Source organism: Bacillus rossius, chromosome 8 (assembly GCF_032445375.1).
Source record: "Bacillus rossius redtenbacheri isolate Brsri chromosome 8, Brsri_v3, whole genome shotgun sequence".
Lineage (NCBI taxonomy): Eukaryota > Metazoa > Arthropoda > Insecta > Phasmatodea > Bacillidae > Bacillus > Bacillus rossius.
In genome coordinates this window covers 50,610,704-50,629,040 of record NC_086336.1, presented here as the reverse complement: position 1 = coordinate 50,629,040, position 18,337 = coordinate 50,610,704, and the positions used below count along the sequence as shown (strand labels likewise).

Genomic DNA, 18,337 nt, shown 5'->3' with positions numbered 1-18,337 from the left:
TTAAAGCCCTTATCTTTTTTCCCATAGAATGGAGGGCCACCCCCATTCCCTACTTTCTTTCAGGCACAAGATGATCCACCATATGCTCCAGTATGCCACTCAGGACAACCCATTTTTCAGCTAGTCTCCCTCAATCTTTACCTACATAAAATACTCCATCTTCAAATATGCCTTTTGCCCCACTTTATCCACCCTACCCCATATATTAAAAACTTTCTCCCTGCTTTCAATTTTTGCTTGCCACCCAATTTACATCTCCACCATCAGGACCCTGATCGCAGATCCCATCCAATACCATACAACTTACAACTGCCTCCACTGGTATTACCAGCACCACACCTAACAGATTTAAATTTTCCTCCTTCCCTCTACCATTACCCATTCTGGCATTGTTCCCCACCACATACTCAAGTCCTCTAATTACCAATTGAGATGCCCATCTCTGTTCTCTTGAAACCATATCATTTGGCCTATGCTCCCACACCACCCCTCGTAAGTTAAGGTATTCAACTACCATCACCCATCTCTCCTTTCCTGCACCCTAGAATGGTTTCTTACCCTTGCCCCTGTGGACTTTACATTTCTGGCAGCATTATCTGCCATTCAAATACTTTAACCCTCATCTCTAATACTTCTGTTCGATCACTCAATCATTCAACCCTACCATTAGGTCACTTCTAAATACTTCAAGGTTAGCCCTACTCAGTTTTCTATCCCCAAATTCATCATCCAACCATGTCTCTACTGCTATGACAATGTCTGTTCCACATGCTTCATAAACATTGTTAGCTAGCTGAATTTCAGTAACGAAAAGGTTCGCAGATCGTTGTACCCAGGACCTCTAGGTAAGTTCCCAATGGAAGAACAGCAGCAGGATAGCTGAAAGAAATGTCTAAAGAATACGACTCAAAGCTTCTTGCTTCATGAACCAGAATTCAGCGAATTCTTTAGGAGCTGCAAAATCTTATAGACAGGAACATTCTCACCAGCATTGGTCTCATAGTAACTGATCAGCTTAGTTTTCATCTTGAAGCAAACACTATAATTTGGTCTCGACTGACACTGCAAGAACCACTAGGTTGGAACAGACTTCCTGAATGCGAAAATAAAAATTGATGTCTCTAAATTTTAAAATATAAAATACGAATCTTCTTGTCACTCATACAGGGCTCCGAGGATTCGGAGACCCTCATATACACGAACTTCGTCTTCGCTCCTTCAATGATGGGCCTCTTCTCTTTATTTCATATGAAACAAACTTATATAGTTCAGTTTGATGTGGCAATGAAGGTATAAGGCTGCGAAGAGAACTAACTGAAGACTGAATTTATGACTACTTCGAGGAATGGAACGATCAAATAAACAATCGTCGAATAAACGTGCTTGGTGCATCCAAAAAATAAAACAGAATATTTACCAATGATGTGTAGATGAGACGCCAATAAAAATTAAAATATAATCAAGTTAATGACTAGCTGCATTGAGATGTGGTTTCACCAGGTTGCCTTATTTCACTCAAATACATATATCATCAGATTAAAACGTAGATTAATTAAAAATAATACTTATGATGATAACATATGAGAACAATTACTGTAAAAATGCTCACTGTTTACTGTGTAATTTATACAATTTCCAAATATGTAACTTATTTGATATTGAAAAAAAAAATGAATTGATTAGATATTACATTCATCTAAACACTAAAAACATTATCCTAAGTAACAAAACATTATATTTGGCGCTGTTGTAGGGGAATCATAATGGTGAGCTTTTCGTTTTCCTTATTACTGTTGCATGGTTTTTGTTCGAAGCACTTCGCTGACTGGGTGAATGACCTTTATTGGATTTTAAGTTAAGGTAGTGCACTCAATTTACGTTTCATCATATCTATGTTATTATTATTATGAAGAGCGACAAAAAGTTAATTTAGAGCAGATGTTGGCGATAATTATTTGACAAATACTTGTATAGGTGATCTTGTTAGGGTGAAAGTAATATTCTACATACTCTGTCGTGAATAAAATTATATTAAAACTTACGTTCTTCCCAAGGTCTTGTTTGTTCTGCTATCTAAAGCGAGGTGTAAAATCGCATTGCAAATGATGTTGACAAATCAATTGGGAATTTTTAAATTGTGATTTTAATCAAAGAAAAATAAATAAAAATGTCTGCTCAGGTAAGCTGAAGTGTATTCAAACTGTGGTAAGCCTGCTTATAACTTTTTCTTTCAAATGTATGTTATTAAATATAATAATTTTTATCACTATGGTTCGCCCCATGCTGGAGTATGCCGCAGCAGTGTGGGACCCATACACGGCAGTACTTGAGAGGGACGTGGAGGGGGTGCAGAGGAGAGCAGCTAGATGGGTGAAGGGCAAGTGGAGGAGAATGGACAGAGAAGGGAAGGGGGAGTGCAGTACCACAGAGATGATGATAGGAATGAGATGGGAGCAGTGGCGAGGCGTGAGGTTTTCATGAGGGGAAGCAATAACTCCGTTCACACCAAAACATGATGTGGTTGAGGGGGGGGGGGGGGGTCTGGGGGCCCTCCGCCGGGAAAATATGGATTTCAAGGTACAAAATGGTGCTATTTAAGTAGTTTTCTTAACTGAACATTGACTATTCCACAGGTAGAAAAATTGACATTTTTTTTAAATACATTATTTTTGAAAAATAATGATTGACTTACATTATTCTGATAGTAAAATACCTACTCTACATTACTTATATACTAAGTGGGAGTGTAGTATCATCGTACGCCCACAAATCCCCCACACACTGCCAGCCAACAGCCCGCGGGAGAGATGCGCGCGCCCCGAGAGACGACCGCCGACTGAAACGCGACATCGCCACCTGCCGTGCCGAACTGTACCGGACATAGCCGAAGCAGTCGGCGGAAAAATTCCACCGTCTGCTTCGGCCATGTTCGCTCCAGTTCGGCAAGAAAGCGTTACCTTCGTAGCTTCTACCGCGTATTTTTCCAGCCAATCCCCTCCCTGAACCTTTGTACCATGCCACCCCCCCTTCCGAAAGGAAACTACTGCGGCAACCTTCCTGCTGAAAGCGATCCTACCAGCGCTTCTAAACCTAGCAACGCTTCTAAAACAGCATGTTTTGTGTGTCAACGAGTTCTTTTTTTATAGTGCACAGCGCACAGTATTGGGTCCCAAGAAGATAGTGTAAAAAATACATACACCTAACTGCACGAGCCAAAGTAAAATACTATTCTGAATAAAATATTTATTTAAAAAATACAATGTCTGGAAACTGCCTGGGCAAGCACTGCTTGCCTTGCTTGCCCTGACGAGACGCCACTGGATGGGAGAGCTTAAAGGATAGAGGACAGAAGGAGAGATTGGTCAAGATGTACCAGGTGCTGAGTGGAGTGGAAGGATGGGGAGAGCTGGGAGGAAAAGTCAAAATGGGAATGCCTAGAAGTAGGAAGGAAAATACTAGGAAGGTTTTCAAAGAGAGGAGGAGAACAGAAAGGGGAAAAAATGTGATGGTCGTGAGGACAGTAGGGGAATGAAATAGGCTGGAGGAGGAGAGTGTGGCGGCTGGGAGTGTGGACCAGTTCAGAAGGAGAGTGAGGGGAAAGTAGGGAGAATGCTTGCCACCGGGCACTTTGTACCCAATTGCAGCTATATATATTAAACTAAATAAACGAATCATCTGATGGGTATGGAAGAGTCGGTATATAATATATTGGCAACTTACATATTGATAGCAGTGGCACTGAGTATACTTTATGTTCGGGATTCGAAGTTAAGTTTACTTATCCTCAGTAACTGGCTGCAACAGGGAGCACATTCAACCAATTCAATTTGCCTCAAGTATTTGACATAAAAAAAATTGGGTGTATGTCTAGGACAGAGGCACTTTCAAAGAGTCAATAAAAAAAAATATTTTTAAACTTCTTGGCACATTTTTTTAATTCTGTAAAACTGCATTCTAATATTTGAAGTAGTTTACCAGAAAATTACCATTTGATGCTTGAGTTAGGTTAGATGATCTACATTAAAAGTCCACTTTTAATGTGTGTTAATTGTGGGCTAGTTTAGAGTAGTTAAATTTAATTTCGGTAAAAATGTTTCAATGATTGAGTTAGGTCAGCTACATAAATTATGTATTATGGTCTCATTATGTATTAAAAAGATGTATTAATTTTGTTGACTTAACCTAACAGAACTTAATGGTAATTATTGGATATCACAGCTTTTTAGAACGGAAAGACGAAAATCTGAAAATGTGGTTTTCATACACTACACACGTCCTTAAATTTACTCCCAAAGGATGGTTTCGTAATTCCTATTAGTTCGTGTAAAATTAAAATTTTGTATCTTACACTGCCGCTGCCATTCATTGTGTATCTGCGTTAAATGGGAATATATGTTTTCCATATACTAGATATGTTTCTGTATTAACCATGCAAGGAAGGTTTCTTAATCCCTAATTTTTTGTGAAAAAATTACAGTTTACAGCATACATTACAATACCTATGTATGCACACAATCACTGACATTCATTATTTATGTTAACCTTTTTTTTTTTAAATTTTTTTTTTTTTGGAAATCTTTAGTCAATGTAGGTGTTGTTATAATAATGAAATTTGTTTAAATAATGTCTGTATTGCAGTTGGAATTTTTAGTGCATGTGTATTCCATGTTGGTTGTTTTAATAGAATAAGTAATTGTATTACAAAATGTTTGTTTTGTTACGTTGCATTTAAAGTATGTACTATTTTGAGTCACGTTGTAACGATCGAATGGGAGCCTAAAATTTAAATTGAATTGTTGTCATTCATTTTCTATGAGGATACGTGCGGTGCAAGTACCTAGCTGACACATTGATTTTTGCAGTATTACCAGGGAATTCTTTGATTACAGCTATTGTATATTCTGTGTTCGCTATGGTGGGTGTTTCATGTATCTAAGTTTATCCCTGGATCCTGAAGGCTTGATCCTGATGGCATGATCCTGTTGGCTTGATCCTGTGGTACACAATGCTTGCTGTTTTAGTTCAGTACATCGGAAGATCCTGCACATAAAATAAATTACGAAATCAGAAAGAATTATGATTGTAGGTTGAAAACAAAAATCCTATATATTTGACTTATACAATCATTATTCATTATTATAGGGAAATTATAAACACTCTTACACTGTAAACAGAACAGTGCCCTTCGAGGATAAACTAAGAGAAACAAACAATGTTGAACAGTGCTTTTGACCATGATGTTACTTTATAATATAATTGATCCAACCTGATGAGATGTAGAACATGTCTAATGAGTTTTTGTGTTGGATGTATTTACTATTTAGCATTTATGATAGCCTACTGTGGTTTGTCTGTCCAGGGTGTAAATACTGTCACAAACGCACCCCCTTCTGTTCAAGAGTTCAGCATCAGAGTTCCCAAGTGAGTATCACTTTAATAATATTACAGTGCAAGTTTAAATGAAGGTTGAAATTACATCATGAAAGTAATTTTAATTTTATGATTAATTTAGGTGTTGATGGTTAAAAAAAAATACTAGCTGTAGTTACTATCAGCTACAGTCTGGTGGGTTAAATTTTCATTTAGTATTAAGCATTCTGATCCACTCAGCCAATGAAAACACTAATGTGTTATTTTTAAGTATTTATTTCTATAGTGTGATGAAATTTAACTGATACCTACAGAATAAATTTTGCAGATTCTTAATCTTTCAGGTTTATAAGGTAAAAATTCTAATGGTCATGGTATCAACGCAATCTTATCATTGGCATTTTAAAAATTTCTGGTTGACTCAAGTTTTTTTTTGTAGGACCAGACATTTTAAAACTATGATTTTGCCAAGTGAAATTGCAGAATTTATTATGACTAAGCAATGTAAATAAAATGTGTTTGTGTAATATTTTACTGCAAAAAAATTGTAGTCCTTTATGTTCATTGAAATTTATGCAGTCTTTAAATTAGTTCAAATTAATTTTCTTGGAGAGGCATGTGTAAGTGAGTGTGATTATTTACAAGCCATTAGTAGTTTTCTTAATTTTGGTTTTATTTAGGAATGTGAAGAAAAAGTATCAGGTGATGAGGTTCACCTCATCAGTGAACATGGACTTCAGCAAGTGGTCCCAGGTGAAGATAGAGCGGGAAAACAACATGAGGGAATTCAAAGGCAATGAAGAGGAAATTCCCAAGTTAGTCTTTTATTTTTCTGGAAGTTGTCGTGTTGTCTTGAAAGCTCAATTTTACAGTTAGCTGCTCGAGGCATCCAAATTAAATTTTATCTCTCACCATAGTTTCAGGTACATCAGCCAAGAACAGCTTTTCAGTAATGACAGTTGGGAAATTAATTTGCATCTTCATGTAAAATGCAAGGGAATTGAGCATAGAGCATAGAAGTAGCGTGACTTTACTCATCCACATGTAGTTAATAAAAAAAAATGGTGAGAAGACAGTGAGATAATGGTATGGAAATGGGAATAATTTTTTTTTTGCAACATTGGCACTAGCAGAAAGATGAGAGGAGGGGTGGGTGCCTAGAACTGGGTGGGTGCCTAGATCTATTCGACCAGCATTTTTATAAACAAAAGGAAAGAGATCAGTTTCAGTTAAATCCTGCAGCATAGAAAAAACGTCCATGTCATAAAAAGGGTTTCTACAGGTCCCGAAAGTCATGCAAAGTAAGAAAACTGAAGGATTGGTTATGAAAGTCATGTAAAAGTCCCTGAATAAACAGCGATGATGCTTGAAGTCACGGAACTCTTATTTCCAGCAGCTTTTTGTAACTCTGGTTTGGTTATTTGACACCTCACTTCAGTTTATAGTTTACATTAAATACGAGTAGTTGGAGACTTTGACTGTCCACTTAATCATGTGAAAATTATCTCTGAAAAGGTTTTAGCTTTCTAACTTGAAAAATCGATACATTCCTGCAAATTTTAGGAAGTTTCGTTTTATAGTTGCTCATGTTAAGTTTTGGTTATAAATATTTAAAAAATTAACCTTTGATTTTATTTAAATTTTTTGAAAAATAAGTGAAATTGGTTCACCATGTAATTGTCGACACCCCGTTAATGTAAATTATGAAAGATACAGAAACACCAAAATGTGTAAGTAAGACGTGTTCAATTCTCCTTGGTGCAACATTAGCATAAGTACTGCCGAGTATGCGTGCTCCACGTAACGGTGATGAAAGTGTTGATTGTGGTGTTGTGGTTGCAGGTTCGGAGCGGGGAGTGAGTTTGGACGGGATGCTCGTGAAGAGGCTCGCAGGAAGAAGTACGGCATTGTGAGCAAGAAGTACCGGCCGGAGGACCAGCCGTGGATCCTCAAGGTCGGCGGAAAAACTGGCAAAAAGTGAGCATGCATTGCTGCAGTTGCATGGCTGCAGTAGGTGTGAGTGCGGTTGGATACTTTGGGAATAGCCCTCCCCCCACCTCTACCCCGAGAGAATGTGGAATAAGATAAAAAAAAAATTGAGTGCATGTACTTATGTATGCATATTAAAAGTAATACATACTAGGTATAAGGTTACAATACTTACAGAAAATGCTAAATTTATTTTGTGTGTCTTTGCAGAATAGCAGTTTCTGTTATAAGTGTTTTATTAATAGGGTAATATGTATGTAATTTGTGTAATATTGTATGTTACTAAGGTAAAGTCGTACATTTTGTCTGGCAGATTTTTTTTTGAAAAGCATATAACTAAGGATGACAGTTTGGTTTTGAATGTAGAGGAATTTTCATGCTGCCATTTTGTTAACTCCATTAATGTGAATAGGTTAATTGAAACCTATAAATATTTGCTAAACATTAAGAGTGCAGATTATTTGTGCTCATATTTGGCAAAGAAGTACGTATGTTATGGATGGTGATATTGTAACGGCTGTAACAATATCAGTTTGACTGAGTATGGGAGAAATAAGCATGGAAATTACAGATAAGTATGTTTAAATATTACGAGAGTTGGAACTTTAATGTTGGCAACTATTTATTTACAACTGATACAAAAAAGATACGTGTTACCAAGGTTTACTGTTCTTTAATGTAGTCACCAGCATTGTGTACAACCCGTTGCCAGTGATGAGAACGTCGTAAGATACCTTTAGCGATGCCTTTTGTGTTGATAGTTTGAATGAATCAGTCTACTGCGTGAAGAATCTTTGGAACAGTTCTGAAGCGAATGCCATGAAGTGGTTCTTTCATATTAGAATAAAGTAAAGTAAAGTGGGGATTATGGTGGATGGTACAGCAATTCTCAGTCCCATCAATCAAACAAGTTAGCTACAGCTTGCGCTGCATGCAGCCGAGAATTGGCCAGCAAAATGATGGGTGGGTTCTATAGAAAGTGTCACCGCTTCTTTCTCAAAACTGTTCGCAGGTTGTGTTCCAAAAATTAACAGTAATACTGCGCATTGGTGGACAGCTGCGCGGGAGCGGTAGTTATGCGCTAGGATAACACCATCACAGTCGTACACGAGAATTTCCATAGCTTTCATAATTAAGAAAGTCTTTGTTCGAACTCTGTCGTGGTTGGATGTCACACAATCACACTGTTCAAGATGCAATCACCACTGGTGGCCAAACCATTTGTAAAAAATAATTTACATATGTTTTTAGTTCTCTGTGTACCAAATGAACGTAATTGGTCGCCATCACCTAACATCTAAAGTAGTGTTTTGTGTTTGCTTCAGGTTCCGTGGCATACGGGAGGGTGGCGTGGCGGAGAATGCTGCCTACTACGTATTCACTCATTCCCCGGACGGAGGAATCGATGCTTTCCCGCTGACCGAGTGGTACAACTTCCAGCCCATCCAGAGATACAAAGCTCTGACCGCAGAGGAAGCAGAGGAAGAATTTGGACGGTAAGTCACTCTGTTGCTGTACTGCACTGTACTTTGGTAAAAGTCAACCGGTCATTCAGTGCTGCAATAAATAAATTGGAATCATGGTTAAAGATTCCAATATACATACAATTTTAAAATTTCATTGTCACTTTTTCCTATCAATTGCACAAATTGTATTATTAAAATTATATATTGCTAAGTTGTTGATAATTAAAGTATCTATTGAATGTAATTCAAGTCTATAACGGTTTGTTACATACAAAAATAAAAAGATTTAAAGCGTCGATTGTAGTTTTTGTTGTTTTATTTTTCAAACTAGAATGCATAGACGAATCCAATCATTTTCACAGTTTTTCTCACTCGTTCAACACGTACATCTGCCCGTCGAAAAATGCTCGTAGTTCGCGTGATGAGAATTAACGAAAAATTAGCGTCCTTCAGTAATGTTTTACTGCAAGTACACGAAGTTAGTGCGGCCTCAAACGTGGCCGCACCCAGCGAAAACGAATTTCGCCACGAGCCAAAACGCCGACGAAGGTGGCCGCAATTTCTAAATAATGTCCGAAAGAAATATAAAAAATAATTAGGTTAACTTAATAATCAGCCTGGCTCTGACCACCAACGTTAAATGATCTATTCAAATACTTTTACATAATTTGCGAGAAGCCACCGAACGCAACCTACTTGTGCAGCGTTTGACGGACGACTGGTGAAGTCTTGTCACCGTCTCCTCCACACAGGGAGGAGAAATCACATGACCCCACCGACCAATCACACGCACGCTTCATTCACACTACAAGATACAAGCCAATCAGAAGACAGAATACACATTGAAAACAGTTTTCTCTCCATAGAGCCAGGGACTTTACATTTTCCTTCTCTCTCCCACACCGTGAGACAGCAGTTATCACACATTTCCCACGACCAGTGGGGAATCCCAGCTTTCGTCTCTCTCTTACTGGGGAATCACTGTTCCTTTCTCACTTGCACTTACATGTCTCTTATGCCTCTCTCTTTCTACACATCACCCCAGCCCAGACACAGTCCCGTGATCTATAATTATATTGCAACACGTTAATTAAAATAAAGAACAATAATCATAATACGAATTACTTTACAAAATTAAACTTATTGAGAAAAACCTGAAAAAGTAGGCCTAAACAGGTAAAATTCTAGTAAAGCGACTTCTTTGTGAATAATTACATAAAAAATAGTAGTGATTGAAAACGTCTCTTAAAATACAAGGTACATTCTTAAAACACACAGCACGGGCAAATAACATATATTAATATTCATAACGTCTGATTCTACTGTTTCATAACATATACACCACTCAAAAAACATTGACTTATTACTGCTTACATATACAAAAAAGAAGTTTAAAAGAAATATATTTAGGTAGGAGGGCAGGGGTCTTGCAACGTTACAAGTCTCAGAAATGTTGTGAATCCTAGATTCAACCTTTAAAACTCTAAAAAAAAAAAAAAAAATTGTTGGATTCTGTAATTTTTTTTTTTTCAATCAGGCATAAGTAACTCTACTGTGTTCCGAACTATTAAAGCCTTTATCATCTAATGTGTTGAATGATTGAATATTTGATTTGGGAACCAATAAAAAGTTTTTACTACACTTGGCATTTAAATCTTAAAAAATTGTTTTAGATGAAATTTGTAGATTATTAATTTAAGGTTTTACAATAAATCAGAACGTGTTTAGTAGTGTATTTGGTACTGAAATTATGAATTTTTTAACTTCCAGCCCTGTTTTTCAACCCCATTCAACAACAGTTCGGCTTATCAAAAATTGTTTCTGACCTAAGTTTTAGATAAAAATTATAAGATTTACAAACAAATTGATTGGACTTGATAGGATTATACTAAGATAGTTATGAATTTCTTTTTGTATTTTAACATCTATTTATCCAGCGTTTGCAGCAATGGTTAATATTATCAAAAATTGTTTTAGATAAAAGTTTTAGATGAAAATTATAAGGTTAATAAACAATTTGGACTGATTTGATGATGTTCCTACAAAGAAAGTTATGATTTTTTTCCCTCAAAACCTTATTTTTTCCATCCCTTGCAGTTATGGTTGGTTGTATCAATAATTAATTTAGACAGAAGTTTTTGGTATTATTCATATGAGTTATAATACGTTCAAACGGATGTGATAATAGTCATATTATGGGAGTTATAGTGATTTTCCTGTTTTCTTAAAAAAATTCCCCATTTCTACCCCTTTGGTTGGATATTGCCGATTAACGAACTTGACCGAGATTTTCCACTTCTACATTTTGAGTGTCAGTTAAGAAGTGATTTTTTGTGTAAATTACGGTAGTTATCAGGTTCATAAAACTGTGGTGTGTGTGTGTGTTTTTTTTTGTTGTGTTTGTGTGTGTTTTTGTTGTGTTGTGTGTGTATGCATTTTTGTGTGTGTGCGTGTGTTAATTTTTGAGTTGACTATGGTTTGCTGTCTCTGGACCATGAAACGAAACACTTTAAATTTTCCGGAATTTGCACCATTGTATGGCTACAATAGATAGTATTTGTTAGAAACCCACCTAATAAAACCATAAAATCTTGTCTCTAGTCATATGCACTCACCAACATTAAATAGTCAGTTATTTCTTGTTGATAATTTTATCCCGACACCCCGGAACTACAAATGTTTATGAGCACTGTGTCAGTATCCAAGTTGCTGGGGAGTTCACTATAATCTCAAAGGTCCCTTCAGCATAACCATGTGATCCAAAACTATACAAAGGTAGATAACATAGACTCCCCACTTACCAGCCCATTGGACTAGGTTTGTTACGGTAACTTAAAAGTGTAATGTTGTGACTTGTTGGTGCTTTGCAGCCGTAACAAGAACTGGAACCTATTTTCGCTGATGATGAGGAAGAGACTGAATGGAGGGGAGGAAGTAGAAGGCGAGGAGCCAGAGGAGGGGAAAGGAAAAGGAAAGAAAACTACTGTCAAGAAGAAAGGTAAGCATAGTCTGGGTTTACCCCCCCCCCCCCCCCTTTTTTTTTCTCCAGCCCTTAAAGTTTACAAAAAGCTCATGGTATGGTGGTTATTTAAAATGTTTGAGTTGTTATATGGTGACAGCTATTTTGTTTGTGTAATTGAACTAAGTGGGTTTGGACAATATAAATTTAGATATGGTTGTGGTGCTGAGTATAGCAATGATTTCAATGTTATGAGTTACACGTCTGTCAATTCTGTGCTAAAAATGTCTGAAAAGTGTTTTTTAATAACTGGTGACTTTATGAAGTTAGTTATGAAGACTGGTTACAGGCGTGTTTAGTGGCAAGTGTTGTTTTTGTCACAAAGGATTCAGTTTTTTTTTGCCATGGGTAAAATTGCGCTGAAAGGTGTCCTCGTAAAAATTGAAAAGCATCACGAACTAACGAAGTTTTAAAAGTTGCCATCAGTATCAAGTATAACGTTGTACAGCACAATGACCAGCAAGTCAGATCATACACAAACAGTTTTGGAGGGCTTGGGTTGGGTGGGTTTCCAAGTGTATGTTAGTGAATTCCATGACAGAAAAGGAAGAAATAAACTCTGAGACACAGTGGCGAGAGATTGCTAGGTCTATGTATTGACTGCTTTCATAATAAATTGATTTATATGAACTTTATTTCATTAAAACTATTTTTTTCTCCAATAACGTCTATGCTTTACATTTTAAGTAGGTAGTATTATGATATGTATTTCCCAGGTATTGTGACAAATTTTTTAGAAGGCCTTGAAAAGAGTTTGAATTTCCTTTTCACTATGGAGTTCAGATCTTGTTAATACTTCTGGGTAGCATTTCACTTAGTACTATTTTTGTGGGTGATTGTAAACGTGTTACCTGCTTGCAGAGCTCAAGATCTCTGATATGGATGACTGGATGGATTCTGATGAAGACTCTGGCTCCAACTCTAATTCTGAAGAGGAAAAACAAGATAAAGAAGATAAAAAAGATAAGAAGGATAAGAAGGGCCCAAAGAAAGGTAAAGAAAGTTACTATGTGAGGTTAGTTTGTATTCTTTTTAATGTTAATTTATTATCTTATTATAATAGTCCAATTTCTCGACGACTTCGTAATGCGACTGTATATCATGGTGGTTAAATTCATTGTTGAAATGTTAGAGTCAATTAAAATTGTTCTTTACTTCTATGAATAATATTTACTTTTATTTTAACAAAAAAAAAACGGTCAATTACATTTTTGAAAAAGTTTGGCCTAGGACATGTAATTCATACATAGTGAAAAACTATTTTTGTTGTTGGTGGATAAGCAATAAGATCCATATTCAAAGAATATTTCATAATAAAATTTACAGAAATCTGTAGGAAGTCTTTCAATGAATACTTTTTTAATGAATGGCTATAATTTTTGTATGTGTAAGTATTTGTTAAATTTACATAGTTTTTTTTATTCCTACCCTGATATGTGGCTACGTTAGTCAGCTACTGTAATTTTTGTTAGCACTCGAGGTATTGTGTGTATGAACATGAAGTAACAACTAATTCTTTCGTCTCTTTTGCTATACAAACTATAGAGGCCACTTCTTTCTTCTCTTCTGCAGTACAAACTATAAAGCCCACTTTTATGTGCCCATGATAAAACAGATGATCACAGAAATTAGGCATTGTATTGACTTCATGCGCATGCTTGTCACCAGTTATGTCAAAGCACGTCTTGGGGCTGTATCATTTTTAAGTTTCAAAAAATTTTAAGGTAGGCATGAGCTATACATTCTAATTGACTTTATTGGATGATTTTTATAGACTTTCTGTGATTTATGAGTTACTAATACAGCACTTGCTTACTAAACAATTCATAAGGTTTAAGGGTGTATGTCCCATTCCAGGTCATTATTTTATATTTACATTCCTCATGGTTATACTTGGTGACTTTTTGAACTTCGCAGAAGGAAATAAAATATATATTGCATACTTTTTGCATAATTAGCTTGGAATGTTGCAGTTTTAAAGGTTTTGTGCAGTTTGGATAAGGAGAAGAATGAAGTGGAATATAAAACTGGAACTTTTTAGGTTTATAGTCGATTTAACATGCTGCTATGTGATTTGGTTTAATTTATTTCAGAAAAAAAATAATTATTTTATTTTACCTGTCTTTTTAAAATCATCTGAATTTTTATAATTTTAAATGACTAATCAATATTAATTAAATTTTTCTGAAATAATTTTATATCATACCATGCAGTAGCCACCAGCATTGCCTATGAACCCAACAATTTTCAGTTATTCAATCGGGTTATTCTTATCCATACTGCACATAAATGTGAAAAGTTCAACTTTGCAAGCTAATTATGCAAATATATATAAAGACACACACACGAGGGCTGTTTTTTTTTTCCAACTCCTGATGGGCTGTAAAAAAAAAGGACAAATTTACATAACATAATTATTTTGAAACCAAAAGTACAGCAGGGTCTTAAATATTTTTCTACACAATTGCCAAAACGATCGAGCCATTTGTCATATCGTAACACCAGCTTCTCGATGCCTTCTTCGAAGAAGTCAGCCGCCAGTGAATAAGAGACACAGGGCCAGCGCCTGGATCTACCTCTCCCTCACGACGCCGCTGCGAGGCGGGTGGACTAACAGCGCGGCGCACTGGCTCCCGCGTCAAGAATTATCACAAGATGTGCAAAAGAGGAACATAGCCCATCCATTGGATGTTCAAAAAACAAAACAGCCCTTGTATATATTCAATTTTTTTTAAGTTTGGCCACACGAAAAGGTCTACAAGTTTAACCATGTTGAACATAAATATTAAATAATGACCTGGAATGGGACATACGCCTTATGATAAAATCATTTTGTAGTTTGTATGCATCAACAGGTGCTCCGGCTAAAAAGAAGAAAAAGAAAGCATCGGACGACGAAGCGTTTGAAGAGAGTGATGATGGTGACGAGGAAGGGCGAGAGGTGGACTACATATCTGATTCCTCAGAGAGGTCAGTGTCCGATTAGTAATTTGATAATTCTAGCTCATGGGAACATTTTTTTTTTATTCTTGTATGCTATCAAGTACGTTTTTTTAGCATCGGAATCAGTGTATCAAGTTTGTAAATCATAGAAGCTGATTTTCGAACTCAAATGCTAAATATTATTCTGCTTATTATATGAACGTCTGTGTCTTTCAAGTAACCCTAGTTCGTATACTCGGTGATTACATTTCATGTGATTGAAGTTTTAAGTTTAAGATATCTCTTTGTTAAATGGAGTTTGTCACGTACAGATTTTTTATCTCGGACGGATTTCGGCCACCAGTCGTCATTACTGTGCTGCTGGCCTTTTTCAGTTCGCTCAGAGATTATTGGTTTAGTTTTTGTTTTATAGCAGTTAACATTTTCATGTTTATTGTTCCCTTTAAAATGATACGGACGTTTGATAGTCCCGCGTAATGGCCATAATGGGTAATCTAGCAAAGCTGTGTTGCCGGACATGGATGAAAGACCTTTCACTGCACATTCGTAAATTAAGCTTTTGAGAGCAGTTTGTGCTCTGGTGGTAGTTTCGTTGTTGTGCTGTTGCAGCGAGTCTGATCACGAGGGCAAAGTCAACAAGCAGATGCAGGGTGTGGCCGAGGAAGATGCCCTCCGGAAGTTGCTCTCGTCCGGTGAAGAGGACGAAGATGAAGAAGTAAGTCTTGAGAACCAAAATACAATAGGCATTTGCAGTGCTTCCTGTTAAAATTCAGTTTAAGACTCGGTCTCACAAGCCATGTTGATTTTTTTTTTAAATTTTTTTTTTGTCATTGCCATTTTTTCAAGGGGTATGTACAAAATTTTAACTCGATGCCCTTTGCACATGCTGTTATGCCACATACATTTTAACAAATATTCACTTAGTATGATATCATGTCTTCGTAATTATCACTTTTGCAACGTTTTGCCGCCGCCCGTCTCTCTGTGGGAGCTGAGGGGGAATATCTAGCGGGTTGCAGTGACGTGTATGTGGATTGAATGTCCGGTGGGCGCCAGGCTAGCCTGAACTAGACCATGAGATGAATCGTGGGTTCTTTCTGCCCCAGCGTGGTCCGCTAGATAAGTCGGCTTACGATGACGACGAACTTACTGTGTTGGTGCTGGATACGCCCTAAGCAATATAGGGGGTTGCATGCCTGGCTGATGGGATTACAAGAACACTGAAATTACACACGGGGACGTTTCTGAGTAACTTTATTAGTCGTTACTCACGAATGACAAGTTACGTTGGTACACGGTACAAGTTCCGGGTTACCCAATGAAAACACTAATTAATTATTACGCTACGATCTAACTCCGCGGCAGTCTTGCGGGTTAAAAGTTCACTGGAGGCGGCCAGTGCCGTATGTTACCATGGGGGGTCGCGTGATGGCGTTACGAAGCTTGGCGTTACAAATTATTCGCTCGTGATACCGGCAGGCATTTGCACGACATGTTAATTAAAAAGTTCACTGGAGACGGCCAGTACCGCAAGTGGAGCCAGTGGCGCAGTTGCACTCGATGCTCTTTAAGCCGGTCGGGATAGTCCCGGATCCGCGGAAAAAGGGCTCGGGGACACGTGGGCAGCTAATAAAAGGAAGTTTTGGGGTAATTACTCACATGGCAGAATGAGTGATCGTTGAATTCAAAGATGATGGCCGCTCACGGAACGTTAGTTGCGCCCCGGGCCTGAGCTTGGAGAAGACTGCCGGAAGATGGCCGCCGCGCGGGGTAGCTTCCGGGCTACCCCCACCACCCCGCGCCGCGCGCCAAGACACTTATATCACCTTACAACTATAAGTTTAAGTAAAAAAATCGTTCCAGGTACTTAATTACAAATTAGTATCTGGAAACTAATTGCTGAGGGCTTGATATATGACAAACTAGCAAGTAACTGTTTGAAAATATAAGTCAGTGGACGACTGTTGTTTACACGTAATTACACTGATGCGCATTGATTAACTAAGTAATTAAAGTGTTGGTGGTGATTGAAATTAACGGGACTGATCATTGTACTTATATTATGTTTATAAGTTATGCATCGAATTAGGTCCCGTGGCGGAGCTCTCACTTGACTCGTCCGGGGTTTGGAGAGGATGCGCTCCGAAAGGGCAACCTGCCACTGATCGGGTGAAACCGGCTTAAGGGTAGCGTCGGTACGACGTCAAACGCCCCCCCCTAGAGAAGCCCGGTTTTGCCGATTAGTCTCCGACGTCACTTGGTATCTTCAGCCAAATACAGCACTTGAACGTGTGCTGCATAGATATGGCGGCGCATGGGGACGCCGCCCCAATCCCTGCGATGTCAGCTGGGCCGGGAGGCGGCGTCGCGATGAACGAAGCGTTGGCGCACGGGGACGCTGCCTCAGTCCCTGCGAAGGCAGCGGGGCCGGGAGGCAACATCGCGGCGCATGGGGACGCCGCCCCAATCCCTGCGATGTCAGCTGGGCCGGGAGGCGGCGTCGCGATGAACGAAGCGGTGGCGCACGGGGACGCTGCCTCAGTCCCTGCGAAGGCAGCGGGGCCGGGAGGCAGCATCGCGGCGCATGGGGACGCCGCCCCAATCCCTGCGATGTCAGCTGGGCCGGGAGGCGGCGTCGCGATGAACGAAGCGTTGGCGCACGGGGACGCTGCCTCAGTCCCTGCGAAGGCAGCGGGGCCGGGAGGCAGCATCGCGGCGCATGGGGACGCCGCCCCAATCCCTGCGATGTCAGCTGGGCCGGGAGGCGGCGTCGCGATGAACGAAGCGGTGGCGCACGGGGACGCTGCCTCAGTCCCTGCGAAGGCAGCGGGGCCGGGAGGCAGCATCGCGGCGCATGGGGACGCCGCCCCAATCCCTGCGATGTCAGCTGGGCCGGGAGGCGGCGTCGCGATGAACGAAGCGTTGGCGCACGGGGACGCTGCCTCAGTCCCTGCGAAGGCAGCGGGGCCGGGAGGCAGCATCGCGGCGCATGGGGACGCCGCCCCAATCCCTGCGATGTCAGCTGGGCCGGGAGGCGGCGTCGCGATGAACGAAGCGGTGGCGCACGGGGACGCTGCCTCAGTCCCTGCGAAGGCAGCGGGGCCGGGAGGCAGCATCGCGGCGCATGGGGACGCCGCCCCAATCCCTGCGATGTCAGCTGGGCCGGGAGGCGGCGTCGCGATGAACGAAGCGGTGGCGCACGGGGACGCTGCCTCAGTCCCTGCGAAGGCAGCGGGGCCGGGAGGCAGCATCGCGGCGCATGGGGACGCCGCCCCAATCCCTGCGATGTCAGCTGGGCCGGGAGGCGGCGTCGCGACGCACGGCTCGCTGTCGTCTAGCACATAGTCCTGGAGCCACGTCGGCGGGTGGCGCTCCCGTCGTGGCCTTCCCGTAGCAATGCTTAGTGGCTCGTCTGGTTCCGTGATGACGGGGTTCGCGTCGGACATGTTCCCGTCAAGGTCCCTGAGCTCCGACGGCGTCGCCTCCGTAATTCGACACTGGCCTGACCAATCCCGGTCCGTTCCCCCTTGTAGGGCCACGTCGTGGGCGA

At 39.8% G+C, this 18,337-nt stretch overlaps 1 protein-coding gene across 2 annotated transcripts in view; it reads left to right on the top strand.

The window, feature by feature from the left end:
- Positions 1-1,857: 1,857 nt before the first annotated feature.
- The window catches only part of LOC134534902 (general transcription factor IIF subunit 1), a 31,905-nt gene continuing 15,425 nt past the window's right edge, over positions 1,858-18,337 (top strand). For both annotated transcript variants that reach the window (XM_063373586.1, XM_063373585.1), the window contains exons 1-9: positions 1,858-2,179; positions 5,360-5,421; positions 6,051-6,185; positions 7,213-7,347; positions 8,685-8,855; positions 11,696-11,823; positions 12,706-12,837; positions 14,700-14,814; positions 15,397-15,502. In XM_063373586.1, coding sequence (XP_063229656.1) covers positions 2,168-2,179; positions 5,360-5,421; positions 6,051-6,185; positions 7,213-7,347; positions 8,685-8,855; positions 11,696-11,823; positions 12,706-12,837; positions 14,700-14,814; positions 15,397-15,502 — 996 coding nt within the window. In that variant the 5' untranslated portion in view covers positions 1,858-2,167. The remainder of the gene's footprint in view (positions 2,180-5,359; positions 5,422-6,050; positions 6,186-7,212; positions 7,348-8,684; positions 8,856-11,695; positions 11,824-12,705; positions 12,838-14,699; positions 14,815-15,396; positions 15,503-18,337) is intronic.